This window comes from Aotus nancymaae, unplaced genomic scaffold (assembly GCF_030222135.1).
Source record: "Aotus nancymaae isolate 86718 unplaced genomic scaffold, 86718_ANA_hifiasm-v0.15.2.pri h1tg000008l, whole genome shotgun sequence".
NCBI lineage: Eukaryota > Metazoa > Chordata > Mammalia > Primates > Aotidae > Aotus > Aotus nancymaae.
The window spans coordinates 27,574,898-27,593,306 of record NW_026988419.1 but is presented as its reverse complement, the minus strand read 5'-3'; the positions used below and the strand labels follow the sequence as shown (position 1 = coordinate 27,593,306).

Here is an 18,409-nt window from a genome sequence, read left to right as displayed (position 1 = left end):
ACGTGAGGTTTCTCTTGACAGGAGTGCATTCCCTAAACAAAGGTTTGGGAAACAGTCTGAGACTATCGATGTGTGACCAGAGGACAGTGTCATTGGTCTAGAAAAGAAAGGGATCATTTGCCCATCAGGCGCTCAGTGAGTTAGGAACTATCAGCCAGCTTGGGCTACCTCAGTCGAGGCTTTCATACATTAGAAAAAGAAGAGTTCCTTTCTCGGTAGACCAGGAATTCGGAGCAGTTCAAAGATTGCCCACACTGCATCCCCCTCTCTCTAGCCAAGGTCAGCTGATAATGCATTCGGAGCCAAATTCTTCCCCAGATACTCCATTTCAGTCACCAGGTAAAAGACACAACCTGGAAATTGCCACCTTTGTTTACTCCCTTTTTCCCATAGTTCTGGGTCCCCAACTATCTGCCAAATGAATAAAACCCTTGGTCTGAAAATGAAGCCTCCGTGGACTGGAATGTCCCAGTGACCAGGAATCACCCAGGAAGCTGTCTAGCTGGCTGGAGGCACGGGGCAGAGAGGAGAAGGGGAAGGAAAGGGAGGAAGGTGATAGGGAGTGGGTCCCACACCAGAAGGGCTGAGTGGCCTCTCTCCCTGCAGCTGTTCGAAGGGAACATGCACTACGACACCCCTGACATCCGAAGGTTCGACCCCATCCTGGCTCAGTATGTGCGGGTATACCCGGAGCGGTGGTCGCCGGCGGGGATCGGGATGCGGCTGGAGGTGCTGGGCTGTGACTGGACAGGTGAGACTACACTTCCTTCTCTTTGCATCTCACCCACATGGTCCTCTGACCCTGGCATCCCATGAGGCCCTGGGAGGGGTGTGGAGAGGGCAGCCATCCCAGGAGCTGGAAACCTGCAGACCCCTGCCGTGTTCTCCTGCCTCAGACCACGGGTACCGCAGCCTCTGGACTCAGGACAGTTTCTCAAGGGATGCACTTTGTCTTTTTTAAAGGATCATTTCAGTTCTCCAACTTGAGTCTCTCAAAAACAAATCATAACCACACACCACTCACCCAAATTCAATTAGACCCTGGCTCTTCAGGCCAGAGGGCTGTGGCTGTTGATTTAGGGAAGAAAAAAAAACCTCATGATAATAAACTAATCGGTTTATGTCTGAATCTGGACTCCAGATGTCAGTGGCTAAGAGACTTCATTTTCATTTCAGAGCCACATCTGTAAAAGGCATTTATTTGCTCAGGGGGGACCCTGTTGCAGGGAGCTGATGCAGGCAAGACTCTTTCTCAGGGTCCTGCTCATTCCTGCCAGGTGGCCCAGGCCTCGGGGAACACCTCTCATCCTGCCAAATGAGGGTGAGGCCCACTGAGGGTGCCCACCCTTCCTGGTTTCCAAGGGAGGGCCCTGCCCTTCTGAGTCAGGCCCTACCTTCCTTTCCTCTGGGCGCCGGCCCTCCTCCCTTAGCAGAGCTGGCACCAGCTCTTACTCCATGCTCACTCACGCCTGCCAAAAGGAGTTCGTGGGAGCCACTGGGGCTCAGGGCCCGCCAGAGCAGCCGCCAGCCTGAGCTACCCTGCCCTCCTCCACCAGGACCCCAAGTATCCCTATTTTCCTGTCTGTGCCGTACCTGTCATGGGCTCAGCCAGCAGAATGGCTTGAAGGATTAATAAGGGCATGTCGAAGAAGTCCTTTTGGCTCCCAGGGAGAAAAATGCTGCCTGTATGCTGGCTACGGCAGCGCAGAGAAGCCCCGTTGAGGCCCATGGGCTGGGAAATCGGCCCAAATTAGCCTCCTCACTTTTGAATTGAGGGCAGCCCCAGCGAACACATCTTTGTAGGAAGTCACTTTACTCCTCATTACCTGGGGAGGAGGCTAAAGTTCCCTGCAGCCTGCTAAATGTGTGTCACCTGTCCTCTTGCAGGTGTGGAAAACCTCCCCCCCAGTACAAGCTGGCTTCATTTATGGCTTCATTGGAATCAGGGGCTCAGTGCTGTGGGGGATCCAGGAGCTTCTAAGCCAGTGGCTTTCACATGTTTCTGCCCATGATACACAATTTAAAATAAATTTCCTTCACAACCTGCTTCACCTATAAACACTTACACACAGTTGTGCATGCGGGTATGGTGTATTGGTAAGTGCTTGGACTCTGGAGACAGATTGCCAAGTTCAAGTCCTGCCCCTGCCATTTGCTGGCTGCATATCCTCAGAAAAGTTAGTCTCTCAGCGCCTTGATTATCTTAGCTGAAAACTAGAGATGACAGTAGTCTATCTACACCTGCCCTAGGGTCATTATGAGGATTAAATGAATGAATGGATATAAAGTGCTTAGACTACTGCCTGGCACCCAGCAAACCTGTTATGATAAGCACATGTAACTGAAACAAAGGTTCCCAAAGCAATGGTCATCTTAACCATGGAAGTGCACTCCAAAATATTATAGTCGATATGTTTAAATGCTGGTCATGACCTCTTCAATGGATTCTACAACCCAATGATGAGAGTGATGCCTGGTTTGGAAAATATCACAGACCTGGGCCAATTCCTCTTTCATAGACAAGGAGAGTGGAATCTGCTCCCCAGAGAGTGGAAGCCACTTGCCAGAGGCCACTCAGCTGGTTGAAGGCCACCTCATTCTTCCCTCCATCCTTTGCCCTTCGATTCGGTGCCCTCCCAGTCCGGCCAGCGGGACAGTTGCTAATGACCTCTTTCCCTCACCACTCCCCAACCCCAACCTGCCCCAAATTACACTGGTGATGGTCAGCGACAGGTTTCTCATTTCAAAGCTCTGCCTGGCCATTCCTCGGAAGATCAGAGTTGAGGAGCGTTACCCTCTGCCCAGCCTCTTTTCCTTTGAAGTCTCTGACATCTGGTTTCAATTTCAGGGGGAGCGCTGCTGTTTGATGGGCAGTTACCTCGGAGCGCCCAGTACAAACAGAATACAAACAGTATAAACACCGAGGCCTCCAGACCCGCCGTACCTCCACTTTCATTTACACGCCCTGCCCTCTGGTGCCTCACTGGCCCCTGGGCTTAACATTCTCTACACCAATCAGCTGACCCATCTTGCTACCTAACATTTCCAGAAACTGTTCTCCGTAGGTCACGTGGCTATGTTTGTTTTTCAAATTTCCATCTGTTTCTCCCACTCATCCTTGGTTCACTTCTTCAGCCCTATCCCAAAGGATAACAGGAAAAGTAATGGGCTGGGCTGGGTTGAGCTGCTGCAGCTAAATAATTTCACAGGGCTGCTTCACCTGTCCGTTGGTTTGTTTGTGTTTCAAATAATTATGTTTTGCCTTCCCACCCTGTAGTTTGCTTTACAATTGAGTTTCTATGACACAGTGACAAATTTGAACTTACAAATTAGGACGCTTCGAGGTTATTTGCTATTTACTGTGAGCAAGAGGCAGACACGGCAACGGGAAGTATGAAAGGTTATGTGCGTAGTATTTAATAGCAGAAAGCGGGGAAGTCGACCGTGAAAAAGCTATTCAGTGCATTTAGCAATTTCCTCCAGCTCCTGCTTTTATTAAATGGTATCCTGAAGGGTGCCTGACAAAGGCGCCTAATCACATACAATAGTGCAAAGGAGCATGTATAGAAATGAGAGGGACAAGGCACCGTCGTCTTGTGGAAGGACAGCTCTGGAATGAAGACACCACCCCAAAACACATGGACTTGAGCACAGATTTCTAGAACCCCTTTCACGCCACCCAGGGCCTGACTCATAGCTCCATTCACTCCCTCCAGAGTTGCTGGATGAATGATGGGCTTGAGCAAATAAGCAAATGAATAGGTGAATGAATCACCTAGAGCTGAGGTCAGAGCCCACTGCCTGCAGCCAGGTTTGGCCTAGCCAGGGTTCATGGCATGCTTCTTAGTACAACATTTTTAATAAGTTGCCAACTTTTAGAGTCTGGAGATTTCACATAGGGATTTTTGCCTTCTTGTTGAGGGAAGGAAAAGAGGAAATATTTGGAAGACCTGGCCTGGCCACACTGGGCCACCTCCCCTCCAGGCATCAATCTGCTGGAGCCAGTCATGGAGGCCTCCTTTAAACCAGGCATGCATGATCCCAGCTGTCACCACTTCCTCTCTCTCCAACCCTCCCCTGCCCCCACCACCTGTGTCTGCTCTCCTCACTTACAGGAGGTGTTTGGATCCAGGAAACATTTCAATTTGCCACCCTGACCTAAAGGCATAGCCCCAAATCGCTTTCACCATGTAGAGTCTGAACCTTTTAAATCCATAGCCCTGCCCATCCAGTTTTGTGCAAACATGAACCAGAGTATGCTTTGGTCCTTCCTTGGAGTCAGTGTCACCTGTCACCCACCTCCATTACTGTCTCACCTGGCCATTTGTGCTAGCCTCCGGGCCTCTGCTGTGGGGTAAAGAACGTGGGTTTGTGTCCCTACCTCTGTCACTGCTGGTTCTGCAACCCAGGACCATTCTCATTCTACTCGGGCGATGCCCTGACCTCATTGACAGCACACAGATGTGACTGCAGAGCTTTGTGCACATGTGTGCCTCCTCTTTGCCTTCTCTAAAAGCCCACGCTTCATTTTTGGCATCTTCCTCCTGCTGGGTTGCAACACAGGCTGCTGCAGCATTCTCTTCTCTTCCTTTGCCCTTATACAGACTCCAAGCCCACAGTAGAGACACTGGGACCCACCGTGAAGAGCGAAGAGACAACCACCCCCTATCCCATCGAAGAGGAGGCCACGGATTGTGGGGAGAACTGCAGCTTTGAGGATGGTAAGCACATCTTGCATCCAGATGGCATGGGTGTGGACTAGTCAGAGTGGGAGCTGGCCTGTGGCTGGGCAGGGATGTAGGGGTCCCCTGGGTCAGAGATCCAGGGGATCTCAGGGAATGGGTAAGAGAGGTGGGGACACTCAGGGGTTTGGGACAGTGGCTCTTTACAACCAATGTAGAAGCATTCGGATAGTGTAACAACCAGTACAGCCCTACTGGTGTGACCCCAGACCTCAGATGAGACAAGGATGCCTCCAAAGAGAACTCCTCCTCCTTTAAGAAGTCTCATTTGTTGAGGCCTCACTATCTTGCTTGTCTGCCAAAGGAAAACCATTCTCATCCTTAGAATTCACAGCTCTGATAGTTTTTCCTGTGAAGCTGTGTCTGTATGCTACAGCCAAGTGAAGATAATGGCGGTCGTCGGGGTGATTTGGTCCATGGAGCACAATAGTTGGGTTAATTCAGTAGTTAACTGTGACTTAATTGTGTTTCCCTGTGTCTTTTGCCGCCACTAATTTGAAAAAGTATAACAGTGATGACTCTATGAGATAGTGCATTTAGCAGCATCACTTACCCACAAAAAAAAGAAGAAAAAGAAAAGAAATAAATAAGTAAAAAAGTAAAAAAAAAAAAAAAAAGCACTTTGTATCCTCTGTAACTGGAGTGCACACGAGAGACAAAGGCAGAAATGTAAAAAGGCATCTTCAACCATTCCCTCAAAACTCAGGGGCTCTGTATTTCTGGATGGGTCTCATCACATGGGAAATCTACATTCCTTTCATTTATCTTTGGAGCATATCCAAGTTAGATAAAAACAATAATTGGCAGAACCCAAAAGTAAGTCACATTTTAAATCATACTGCTAAGGTCACCAAGTAAGAGGACATTTCTAATAAACCACGAATTTTGGAACACCTGGCATTTTGGCTAGAATGTTAAGCTTGACAGCCTCAACTTACAGTAAATTAGTGATCATTACTAAATGTTCATTAAACAAAATGAGGGAAGATTGGCAAAGAGACTAGAGAAGTGATGGAGACATAAAGAGGTAGGTAGATGGCAGAATCTCTGGAACCTGCAAGCACAGCCATTTGACAGGAAGAGAAATTGCACTGATGGAGTGGATGACTCCAGAAAATGGCTACAAAGAAGAATGGGAGAAAAGCCAGAAATAAATGCTGAAGTTATGTGAATGAAAAAGCAATAATTTAATTCATATGCTTTTGGGACTGTGCTTTCGTATTATTGTGTGGGTGGGGGACGCTGTTGGTCAGGGTTAGTTGAATACAGAATTCTGACATTTTAATGAACTTGTTTCTGTTTTATGGAGAGAAGAAGGAGAGTTGGAGAATCTTCCAAGACATGCTTCAGATAGTTTGAGAGTCAAAAGTGGAATGCATGGGGAGCTAAGATACAGCACTGGATTTGCAGAGTTAGCTTGTTGGGGAACCTGGGGTGGAGGTTCTGTCTAAATGACAATCAAAGGAAAAATTAAGGATTCTGCCGCAGAATTTCAGAAGTTTATTTTTAATATGATTTTCCCGTTTATAGTGGTTTGTTTCATTTGAGGTTTCTTTGATGGTTCCTCCCTTCTCTTTTTGCAAAAGATTTTTTTTTGTAGACTTTGGTTCCTGAGATAGAGTATGCATGTAAACATTACAGAGGAATTATGCTATATTGAATTACTTCATATTTTTGAAGGGGAAAAATAGAAATTCAGAAATTGTCAGGAGAAAGGGATGGTAAAGGCTGAGGCCTGGCTTTTCCAAGCCACAGGTTGATGCTTCTGTAATAGATTCCATGTGTTTCTTCTCAACTCAAGCTGACTTTGGCCAAGGGTGGGCAAACATTAAATATCCTGTCCTGGAAAGGGGAGGCATTCACAGGGCCTGGTGGCAATCTTCCTCCTCCCTCTGACGCCAGCAGTGCCCTGCCCCCCAGTAGGTGAGCCCTCCTCACCCCTATGGTGAGTAATTTGTTTCTACCAGTCTGTGGCTCCCTTTAGACTTCCTAACCTGCATTCTGAGCCTTCCCCACGGAAATTCCTCTCTAAGAACCCTGGGAAGGGAAGTGAGAAGGGCAGAGACCCCACTTCCTCCCTGCTACCAGCATTGGCCAGCATTTTTCCGCTGTCTCCGCAGCCACTGCCGGCAAACATCCAAATTTGGGTTCCCATTTCCTCTTTCCCCACCTCCACACCATCTCCACTTAGTCACATACTTGGCATGAGCTCATACTGGATTTTTGGAGCTGGGTGGAACCTCAGAAGAAACTCTCTTGGTTCTGTCTTCAGGCTTAGGCAGGTGAACCACCAAAGCAGACAGGACACCATTGTGTCATTAGTTCTTAGATTCCCATGGGGAAAGCATTCGCCACCTCCCTGGGGTCACAGCCTCCAGGGATTCAGCACAATGTGAAATTATTTTTCCTCCTGGTCAGCACTGAGCTGAGCGGCTGGCTGGTCTGGCCCCTTCGATTTGCTCTTAACATGCCAAACTTCCCACCAGGCATACCTCCCCATGGAGATGCTGAACTGTCCCAGTCTTCAGAAATAGAGGCGGATCACAAAGAGGTGAAGTGCAGCAAACAAGCCTTCCTTGTTTCTGAGGTCACTTTCTCCTCACTGGGCAGAACCTCCCAGGCATTTCAGTCTCTCTGGATGCTAATGGGCCGCCCCATCTCCTCTGAGAGCCAGGTTGGCAGGAGATGAGATAATACTTTTTTTGGGAGCCAGCCTTCCACCAAGGCACTGGGGAGACATTCTTCTCTGGCATTTAGGGAACAGCAATTTTCACATTTGTCTGCTCTCCAAGGTGGACAGAAGAGGCTGATTAGAGCCTGAAGCCATTTGGTGGCCTCATTTATAATTGCTTACTATGGGAACCACTGGCAGACTTGGCTTTCATGCCTGGGAAGGATGAGACCAAAGCCTGACCCGAAAGCCAGCAATCGCCAAGATGAGTTAAATGAATAAGCAAAGGAAGCCACTTCTTTCTCTGCTCTCCACTCAGGCCTTGCCAGCCATTTAAATAGCACCACTGTGGCTGTTCTCTGAACCCATTTCATTTGCCTTCCTTTGGGTTATTTTTTTCCCCTTTTAGACAAAGATTTGCAGCTCCCTTCGGGATTCAACTGCAACTTTGATTTCCCGGAGGAGCCCTGTGGTTGGATGTATGACCATGCCAAGTGGCTCCGGACCACCTGGGCCAGCAGCTCCAGCCCGAACGACCGGACGTTTCCAGGTAAGCCAGCCGTGAGTGAAGAGACGAAAGAGTTAAGGCTAGCCTGTTCCACATTCTTCAACCCCAGATTCCCTCATAAACCTCATAACTTCCCACCGCAGAGAAATCCTCTGTTCTTTGCCCACAAACCACCACAGTCTTTGCTCAAGACGTCACCTCACAGAATAGCCAGTTGGTGGTTTCCAGCCTCTCCTGTGATTACAGCACAGCCTGGAAGCTGGGAGGGACGGGGCAAGCCAAGATAGAAGAAAGAAGACAAAGAAAGAAGGGGCAATTGGGAGGCCCTAGGAGATGGAGCGAGTCAATGTCCTCTTGTTCCCATAGCCAGCACTCACTGCCGCTATCACAGAGCTCCTTGTCAACTTTAAGCTGGGTACTGTTCCTAAAATGGCTCACTGGGAGACCACTGGCCTTGAACCTGACTGATACATCTCTTAGGGTGCCATTGCTTCTATGGCAAGTCAAGTTGAGGGGCCAGAATGCTGCCATGCCCATGGGTACCTAGCAGAGCTGCCTGGCACTTGGCCTCTAGAAGAGTATTGCTGAAAGTCCTAGATACATTGTTAAGCCCACCCTTTCAGTTTCAGAAAGGCAGATTTCAAAAGCCTTTCCTGGCTCTGCTGACAAGAAGGGGTTGCCTCTAGCCCTTCTAGACAGGTAGAAGCAAGAGTTGTCTGCTATCTCCACTGTTAGGGGCTTTGACAACAGTATGGTGATAAATGTTTAACAATAGGCTTTTTAGAGATTAAAAAAAAAAAAAACCTGCATTTTAATGTTTGTCACTTTCAGTGGTGTAAATACTCTCACCATGGTTCAACTTAAGCGACCAATACAACCTCATTGGAGACGGAGTTGAGAAGTCAGTGATAGGGCATTATATAGTTTTTTTCTCCCATCATGCAAATACAGTAGACAGAAATGACCCCAGAAGTATAGATACTGATAAAATGTACTAAGATAACTAGGAAGTATTGGGTTTAGAGGATTTGTTACCTTTATTTTTTAATACAATTTATTGAATTATAACTTTATGTAATTTTTACTAATTAATACATTTAACAACTGGCTTGCAAAACGTTTGGCAAGAAGCTGTCACAGGCTGGTACACCTCGGCTCCAGCACAGCACTCAGTGACTTTGAATTCTGTACCTCTGGCCTGGACCTGAGACCTCCACAAGCACTGGAGAAGAGATGGGTGAATTCTGGAAATTTAGTAGATGAGTTTGCCAGGGTACAATGGGAAGAAGCTAGAAAATAAAAGGGGGAAGCGGTCTTCCCTTCTGCAGGCTTCCTTAGAACTGCTTCTCACCCCAAGCACTGGCATGTCCCCTCTTCCCAGGGGCGGTAGTAGGACAGACGCTAGGAGGGCACTTGGAGCTGGCCTCCTGACACAGCCCACACTTGCTTCCCTGGAGGGTCACAGTGCCTGATCTGGAGAAAAACATTTTCATATTTCAAGTGTTTATCTCTTCAGCATTTGAGTGCTCAGAGAGATTAATATCTGAAGATCACCATGGCCTCAGGCAACAGAAGAGAACACTTACCCCAGTCCAGCCTTCATCACCCTCCCTTCTCTGTTCACTGCAATAATGTTTAATTAATATAATGAGCCTCCTGCACGTTGGGAAAAAATACTTATTTTTATAACCCAGCCTGGATTTTTCATTTCATTTCCACTCCTTTGAGACTGCATCCAATTAATTCATGGTTGTTCCCAACCCCCACGTTTTATCCGAATGTAAAGAAGGTTTGTGGGGTCTGTGTAGGTGTGCATATTCTAGTGTTAATGTGTGTGTGCATGAGGGTGTTTGTGGTTTCTGTGCGTGTGTGTGTGTGGTATGTATCTCAGCAAAGGCGCTTTGAATAAAAGGATACATAGCCTGGGCCCTCTGCAGGCTGGGGAGCTTGGGTGGCTCTTATTCAGTGCCTGTCCTCAAGTTCATTCTAATGATTCTGGCCTCCTCCCTTGTACTCTTCTAAGCATATTTTCTCTGGGAGTGTCTGAGGGCAGCCCTACCCAGGCCACAAGGCCACCAATTACTGAGTCACAGTTCTAGGGGAGTTAAGTGACCTCCCTTTGACCCTGGCCTGGACCTCTGTTTCTTCACCCGTTCACCACCACCTCCCCCTCATCCAGTCCTGGCCTTCACCTGAAAGCCCCTATGGTTGACCCTTGCTACTGGTTGGGAATTCTAGTCTTTGTCCTCCTTCCAGTTGATTCATTACACCCTGTGGTTTGAGAGGGCTTTTCAGAGCAAGCTCACAAAGCGGGCAGAAGTCCAACCTTTGGCTGAATGGATGGGGACAGACAGAAAATTAGGGCCATAAGGAGCCGTTAAATCTAATGTTGTTTCCCCCTTAAGATATTGAAAGGGAAAATAATTATTTTCCTATTCCAGAGGAATCCCTGAAGTTTGGGAAAGTGGCACTTGTAACCTGCCTCCAGGAAACAAAATCATAATATTGTTCCCGGACCCCTTCCCTCTCTCCTCTGATGATTTTATGAACCGTTCTCTGTATTTCCCATTTTCCTTCTCCTTACAAAGCTCGATATTGGGCTTTAAGCAAAAGAGGAGAGAAAACCCTTTCTGTTCAGGGTGGTCCTTTCTTCTTCTTAGGAAAAAAAAAGCGGGGAGGCCCTGAGGGGTTTGGGGAGAAGGGAAGCAGCTGGCTTGGTCGGGGGCAGAGCAACTGCTAATGGGTTCAGAGCGGCTGGCGCCCACGGAGTCAGCCCTAAAAGCCTGTTCTGTGCCACACTTGCCATCCACAGAGGGGACCGTCCTACTCTTCATGAGCCTGTGCCATATGCTTCATCCTCTTATGAGACAGGCAAACAGAAGTAATGAAATTTAAGAAAGGAGGTGTCTCCATCAAGTACGGGGGGCATCGGGGTGAAGGGAAAGGTGGGCAGGAGAGCAACGAGCCGAGTCCAAGTGCCCGACATGGGCCATGTGATTAGCGGGGCCGTGGAAACTACTTACATTCCTTGGATGTTTTTCGATTTCGTTGTTTTCTCATATTTTTTTCTTTCTTTCTTCTTTTTCCCTTTTCCTTTTAAGTAAGCAATTAGTTCTGTTCTTTTTGGCCAGTGGTTGCCTAAGGCTGACAAGACACCCACTGGTTTCATTACACTGTTTTTGTTTTTCATGATAGTCTTTCAAGCCACTCAGAATTTCTGTTTTTAGCTCTTTGCTTGTGGCTTAGCTGCCTGGAGTGTGTTCACACCAGCCCCTGGGGACCCTGTTCCAAATTCAGTGACCCCTGCTAGCTGCAGAGGAACACTTAATGTTCTCTCAGAGGCCGCTTTGCCTTTCCTCTGTAGCGACAATGACATAGCAAATGCCCCCCTTAGCAGGAGATGGCATTTTCCTACAAATATTCTCAGGTACTTTGATCATAGACAGAGTTTTGAGAGTGATCAGAGGACAGCCTTTAAGAACCGAGGCCAGAACTCCTGGAGATCCTAGGGTGGTCAAGTATCTAAAGCTGCAGCATTGAATTTGGTAGCCAAGAGCCACGTGTGGCAATTTAAATTAATTAAAATGATTACAGTCAAAACTTGAGTGCTGCTGTCCCACCAGCTACATTCCAAGGGCACAGTCACTACGCTGTATTGGTCCGTGCATACACAGGGCATGTCCCTGTCTACAGGGCATCACGGGATGTTGTATTGGACCACGCTCCTCCAGTGCTTTGGGCATTAACATGAGAGAAACCTCCAGGGGCCCTTGCTGATGCTTTGGTTCCTTGGTTTTGGTATGAACCAAGAAGCAAGTAATGGGGGGATGTGTCTTCTCTGGGATCCCTTGATGGAAGTGTTCAGTGGCTGGTATCTTTATAGCTGCTTCATTCTACCTCACTGGATAACTACAGTAAAGTAAGCAAGTAACATGGCATTAGATAGTGTAGGAACTATTGTTAACCAAAAAGCGCATTGTAAGTAAATATTAATAATAAGTAAGGCCAATAATAATAATCATTGTGATTCTTGTAGTGATTATTATGATTGTCAGGAATGAGACAAAGAAGACTGGATAAAGGGTACTAGGCCAGGTCAGCTTCAGAATCCTCCAGTGTGTGTTCCCCCTAACTGTGTGCTCTTTTATTCATGGATTGGCCGTGTGAAGTCTTATTTAATATTACTTCAATAACTTTATATCGTGAAAGTGATAGAGAGAAAACAAGCAAAGCTGATATTGAACAAAGTTTTGACTGCCTAGCTTACCCGTTGATGGGATTGAGGGAACAGAACCTTTACTCTAGGCTTAAAAACAAGCTCAAGGCTGGGTACGGTGGCTCACACCTGTAATCCCAACACTTTGAGAGACTGAGGCAGGTCGGGAGTTCGAGACCAGTCTGAGGTCGGGAGTTCCAGACCAGCCTGACCAACATGGAGAAAACCCATCTCTACTGAAAATACAAAATTAGCTGAGCATGGCATGCCTGTAATTCCAGCTACTTGGGAGACGGAGGCAGGAGAATCACTTGAACCCAGGAGGTGGAGGTTGTGGTGAGCCAAGATCATGCCATTGCACTCCAGCCTGGGCAACAAGAGCAAAACTCCATCTCAAAAGAAACAAGTTCAAGTGGGAGTAAGTCAAGAATTCTAATGTTATGAAACATTCAGATTTTACAAATGGTGGTTGGCTATTCCTTCAAATATAAGTGGTAAAATTGTGAACGCCTCATTGGGGCGGTTTTGATTGGGCCATTGAAGAAATTCCATTAGAGTGGGAGACCAGAGCTGTGACTCTGTGGATATGCACACAGGAAGATCAAGTGAAGTGTGGGTGAGTATGGTGGGTGGATTGTTGCAGAGAAATCAGAGGAAATAATTGATGAGTGAACTTACTTACAATGGGCTTGATTTTTGACAGTGAGCAAGTGGTGACTGAATTGAAAAGCAACTCTCTGAGTTCAAAAGATCAGGTGGGACCGACGGCAGCAAATAATGCACTGAATTGCTGTTAGATTGAACTGCCTTCAGAAAGAGGTTGCTGTGGCTTGGCTGGGGCACAGACACTGCAAATCCAGAGACAGAACTTCTTGGGCTCTGGACCACGATAGATAGTTAAAGATCAGGAGCAGCTTGGCTAAGAGAAAGCCAACAGTCAAGGAATAATTTCAAGTGGAAAAGAAAAGGATAGAGGCCCTTCTTTAAGGAAGGTAGGAAAACATCCCTGGCTTTGCAGAAAAAATAATAGCAGTAAAAAGCTTTCTTTACCCCTTTTTTCTGAAAATCATGATTGGTTGAGTACCCCAGCAGCGTGTGGATTGATCATGAAGGGGCAGAATGGCAAGACTGCCTCAATGAAAGCAAAACCTTCATGAAAGCTGGCATAGCAAAAACACAGCTCTGGGTAGATCCCTGCAAGAACCAGGACTGAAAGCTTCAATGTTCACAAAAGAGTCTATTGCAAACCTTGAGAACATCCTGCTAAGTGTATCCAAAGTCAGTGTTTCCCTTAACTGGTTGCTAATTTGAGGACCTTAGCAGAGATAGGCTGACCTTGGAAGGCCAGCTGAGGACTGACTCATGTTTTAAGCATGGACTATACAAAGAGACTACATCTCTTACAGCACTAAATATTCTTTCAGATGGTCGTTCTAGTAGGAGGCCAAGATGCTAGCCAGGAGTTGTGCGTGTTGGACAGATGGTGTGTTTGGCTTTGTGATAGCCAGGAGGATCAAGCTGGTGATTTATTTCAGGGTTTGGTTCAGTGTAGACACAACTGATTCCATGACTATTGGCCCAGTCGCAGTCACGTGTTCACTTGACACTTAAGCAGCTGAAGCCAGATGCGGCCATAAATCACCAGGTGAAATATCAAGAGACCCTTTCTAGAGACAGCAGCAGGTTAAAATGCTGAACAGTCCTGGCCTCCGTACTTCCTCTTCACCCTTTCGAACTCCTGTTGTGCATTCCCAGGTGATTGTTTTCCCTGTATTGTTGGCAACAACAGATGTTTTGGGTCAAGGACCCAGCAGAATGCCTCCCAAATGTGTCAGGTCCAGGAGGAGAGGGATTGTATCTCTGGGACATTATTTCTTCATTCTCTTTCAGCAACAGAACATATTTTCTTTCCATTGTCTTTTTTCTTGGAAGCCGTCCATTGCCGGCATCATAGCCATCAGCTACAAGAGCAAGAAGGCAGCTTCCAACAGGCAGGGCTGCTTCTTAGCTGGTCAGTTGTCACGTTCAGGCAACCTTTTGACAATCCAAAGGGCTTTTCCTTAAGGTTCAAGTAAATCAAAAAGTAGCTCCCCACCACACCAGCTCTTTTCACCATCAAGTAATCAGTAGCCACTGTATACTGAGAACCTCTTCTGCGTCTGGCAGTGGTGGGCCATAAACTGGGAGGTGCCAGAAGAACACAGTTCAGTTGCAGCACGTGTTTGATCTCAATACCTTATGTGTGGGTGCCATGACTTAAAAGCCTGAAGCATTTATAACAACTTGGAGGAGGGGTCAGTGGAAAAGCAACTCTGCCCTAGAAAGTAGATATTTGAAGGGGCAAGGGTTCCTAGGAACGCAAAGACTACATTTCACTCTTCACAAGTGAAAATGTCTCTAAGTTGACGAACAGAAGCTGGCTGTGCTCCATCAGGGATGGGAGGGGAAATGTCTCTAAATGACATCAAGAAAATTTTAAACTGAACTTAAGAAGTTCCTGATGGGTTAGGATTGTGACCTAGAAAACACACTGCAGACATGGCCTTTGGAAACTCCTTCTCTGAAGAATTTAAAGCAAAGGGTGGACAGCTCTTCTCGGATGCTTTTGGCATGGTTCCTCTGGGAGGTAGGACCGGCCTGCCCTAAGATCACTTGAGGTCCCACTCCTGCTTCAGGATCATGTAACATTTTATTTCATCTACTGTGGATCAACACAAAAGACCTGTGGTGAACAGTACAGGATGGAAAATTTGGGGCCAGCTGGTTTCTGGGGTTAGAGAGGAGAAGGGGAACCAGTCTTATTCCAGGAACATCTTTACTGCCCTCATGCCAAACATACTTCTTACTGAGTCTTGGAATGGCCTTCCTGGGTTATTGGTGGTCTTTTGATCCTTTTTCTTTCCAAGTGAAATAAAGGCAAGCATAGGAGGCAGCATGTAGAGTGATATTAATAGTAATAATAACTTTCCTGAGCTCTTACTGTGTCCTCGTTACTGTGCAAAGCACTTTACGTAGCTCATTCCATTTACCCTTCCCACAACTCGATGCAGTAACACTGTCTTTGTATCCATTTTACAGATAGAAAGGTTGAGGCTTTAAAAGTTTAGTGAGTTAGGCCAGGAGTCCATCCCAGATGAGAAGCCATGCTCTGGCAGGTTTACTCAGTCCAGTCAGGGTTCAGATCCTACATCACTTCAATTCTCTGAGCCCCAGTTTCTTTTTGGTGAAAATGGAGAAAATGGTATTTATTTTGCAAGACTAGATTTCACAGGGAAGGTGACATTAGGTGAGGTAGGTAAAGCCTCTGTGCCAACTCTCAGGAGCAGCAGGTGTTCAGTGGGTTACTTCCTTTCCCCCTGCTCTTCCTCTCCCTTCCGTGGGCTTCTCCTGGTCTGAGTCAATTCTTTCATGATGTCCCTGGTTCTAATCAGGCCTCTCTCAGTGACAGGCGCTTTGCAGGCTCAGCGTCTCTCTGACTGATGTCTACTACTAATTCCTTAAATTTACATATCATCTTTCTTCCCTGGAGCTCATAGCACTTAACAGACAAGTGGGGCACAAATGATTTAACGAAGTGAAATCCAGAGGCCTGCTCGTCTGGAGATTCTGCAAACTAGTGGATTAGCTCAGATGTCAGCACTGAATTATGATCCTTCAGCTGCTCATGCTAAGCATGCCACTAGCATTAAGTCCCTGGTCTTGCAATGGTCCCTTAAATCATGCATAGAGATTGTCATTTTATTGTGAGAGGGAGAAAGGAGAGGAGAAGGGAGAGGAGTGGCGGGGGGACTACCTGGGGGTTACTGGAAGGGGCAGACTGTGAAACCTTTGACCTGGCTGTGCCTGGAATTTTAGTAACAGGGTGGGTGCATAGAACAGACCCAGATACAGTCCATTCAGCACAGTTCTTCCCGCCTCCACACACATTTTACTCACCAAATTCTAACCATGATGCCATGATTTCCCTGTCGTTTAAGAATGTAAATTCACACAAGTGGCAGTATTTCTGCCAAGCAATTTTCAGGCAGCAAGTGGGTCTTATTTGCGAAACTGTGAAGGAAGAAGGCTGAATAATAAATCTCTAAAATCTGGTTTCCTTTATATATAAGGTGGCAACAGTAAGGGCTTGGAGATTAGCGGGAGCTTGGGAGCATTTGACGGGTTCTCACTGGTGTCTCAATATACTGGGCGCTTCCACAGGCCACCTTGTCATTACTGGTGCACCTCACCTTTGAAAGGGGCTGTTGGCTTGGGAGGGTGGAGGGAATTGTGAAGGGATTATATCTGAGGGATTATGAGAAGCTAGCTGATTCTCCTGTCCTTATTTGCAATGGATAGCCTCATATCATTCTTTAACCATGTATTTGTCATTCTTCATTCATTCATTCATTCATAGAAACAAAATTTTCTTGAGGTGTGGCATATATATAGCACTATCTAGGAGTAGAGAGAAGAAGCAATATTAAACCTGATTTATAATAGGTAAATCAGACCAGGATTTACGATATAACTGAGGTGATAAAAAAAGACACACCAAAAAAACAGTTAAATTATGATGCCAGGCAGTGAGTGATTACCTACTGAAATCCACGGAAAATGGCCTGAAGTTCTTTTAAAAACAAGGTAAAGTCAGCAGTACAGTTAGTAAATGCTAGAGTTGTTGAGAAAAGAAAGGGATTAATGTTGTGTGTGTCAGAATAGTTAGGAGAAGAACTAGCAAAAGAGACGGGATAGTGGAGTGGTTGAGGGAGTGGAAAATTACAGCTAAGAGGAGAGAATGCAGCAACGGGCCCAGTAGGGAAGGTAGTTTGCCTCAAACAGAGTGTGATTGATTGCAAGGACTTGGGGCAAGCTACCTACAGAGCAGCTGAAATAAAGAACTTATTGCATGAAGGTGGAAAACCTGCAGTCAGGTCTGGGCTCTGCCATTGAAGTCGCCTCCCTACCTTGGACAAATCACATTAACCTTTCTGAGCCTGTTTCTTCATCATGTGCAAGGTAAGATGTCTTAGTAAGTCCCAGCTCACAAGAATATAGAAAGGATGAAATGAAATACTGCATGTAAATGTGCTTGTAACAGGTAAAGCATTATGCAAGTAGGAGCTTTAATTATTATCATTAACAGCAGCAGTAATAAGATCTGATAGGGAAAGCATAGGTTTAGAAGATCTTTGAGGGTCTGATTTGGCATCAGTGTATCCTCCCTCAGCAGACACCATCATTAATTCTCTTCTGTAGACAGCTGCCTTTTAGTTATCTGTGCTGATTTTGGCTTTGCAGAGGTCACACTTTATGGGGTATGTAGACAGACATGGCTTTGGATGGTTGAGGAAGCACAAACTGGAATCCCACATATGCATAGTAAACTGGTCTCATTTGACTTCAGGGGAGCATAGCTTCTAAAGCACTAATCCCAGAAAGTCTTAATGGGAAGGGGCTTAGGGGATCAGGGAGGTAGGCAAGGCAGCTGGGGAGCCAAGAAGGAAGGAGCTGTTTCTGGGCCACTGATGGGAGGTCCAGCACAGGCTGCTCTCACCTAGAAAGATGATGTCAGCAGGATTAACAACAGCAAAGCAGCAGTCCAGGGACTATTGCATTGATTCAAGACTCTGGAATCCTAGCCCACCTACCCTGACAAGTCCAGGATGTTCATAGTCCCTGTGGAGTAAAAAGCTCTGTGCACCCGTCTCAGGTTAACATGACCTCACACTAACGTGATCCTGAGGTGTCTGACATGCCCACATTCCATGCTGTGTATGTGGTAGAATAGTGACCCTGCCATCTTGCAGAAGTATTCAGCATAAGATGCCCCTATGTTTCAGGGCCAAAAAGAGGTAGTGAGATTTCCTCACCAAATGCCACCTTGTTCTCTGTACAAGTGGCCAGAACAGTCCTGTACAAGTTGGATTTGAAGGTGCAGGTCCCCACACCTGTGTCTGCAAGGCATGTGGTCTGCCAACAGCAAGAAGAACTCGGTCTTCCACATGAGTGTCTGATGAATTTGAAACCAATCAGCCAAAAAGACCATTTTCCAAACATTTGGATTGGTAAACCCTTAATTTCTTAAAACACATATATTCTCTACTAAATACATAGCCTTTGTTAATAATAATGACAGCACCTTTATCATTGAAGCCATATGTGCCTGGCTATCTGAGAAAGGCCAGGTTCGAGTCTGCCTGAATCACCCCTTTCAGCTCCCACCCTCTGTTCTGCTTGAAGGTGACACTGGGCTTCTGAGTCACAGTCACTAGAGCCCAGGCATCATCTAG

General features: G+C 46.5%; 1 protein-coding gene and 1 long non-coding RNA gene across 6 annotated transcripts in view; one reads left to right on the top strand and one right to left on the bottom strand.

Moving 5' to 3' along the window:
• Positions 1 to 18,409, bottom strand: part of LOC135273650 (uncharacterized) — a 240,019-nt gene that overhangs the window by 10,053 nt on the left and 211,557 nt on the right. The gene's annotated exons all lie outside the window — the stretch shown is intronic.
• The window catches only part of NRP2 (neuropilin 2), a 115,523-nt gene that overhangs the window by 62,117 nt on the left and 34,997 nt on the right, over positions 1 to 18,409 (top strand). For all 4 annotated transcript variants that reach the window (XM_064373116.1, XM_064373115.1, XM_064373117.1 and 1 more), the window contains 3 exons: positions 607 to 751; positions 4,605 to 4,721; positions 7,823 to 7,963. In XM_064373116.1, coding sequence (XP_064229186.1) covers positions 607 to 751; positions 4,605 to 4,721; positions 7,823 to 7,963 — 403 coding nt within the window. The remainder of the gene's footprint in view (positions 1 to 606; positions 752 to 4,604; positions 4,722 to 7,822; positions 7,964 to 18,409) is intronic.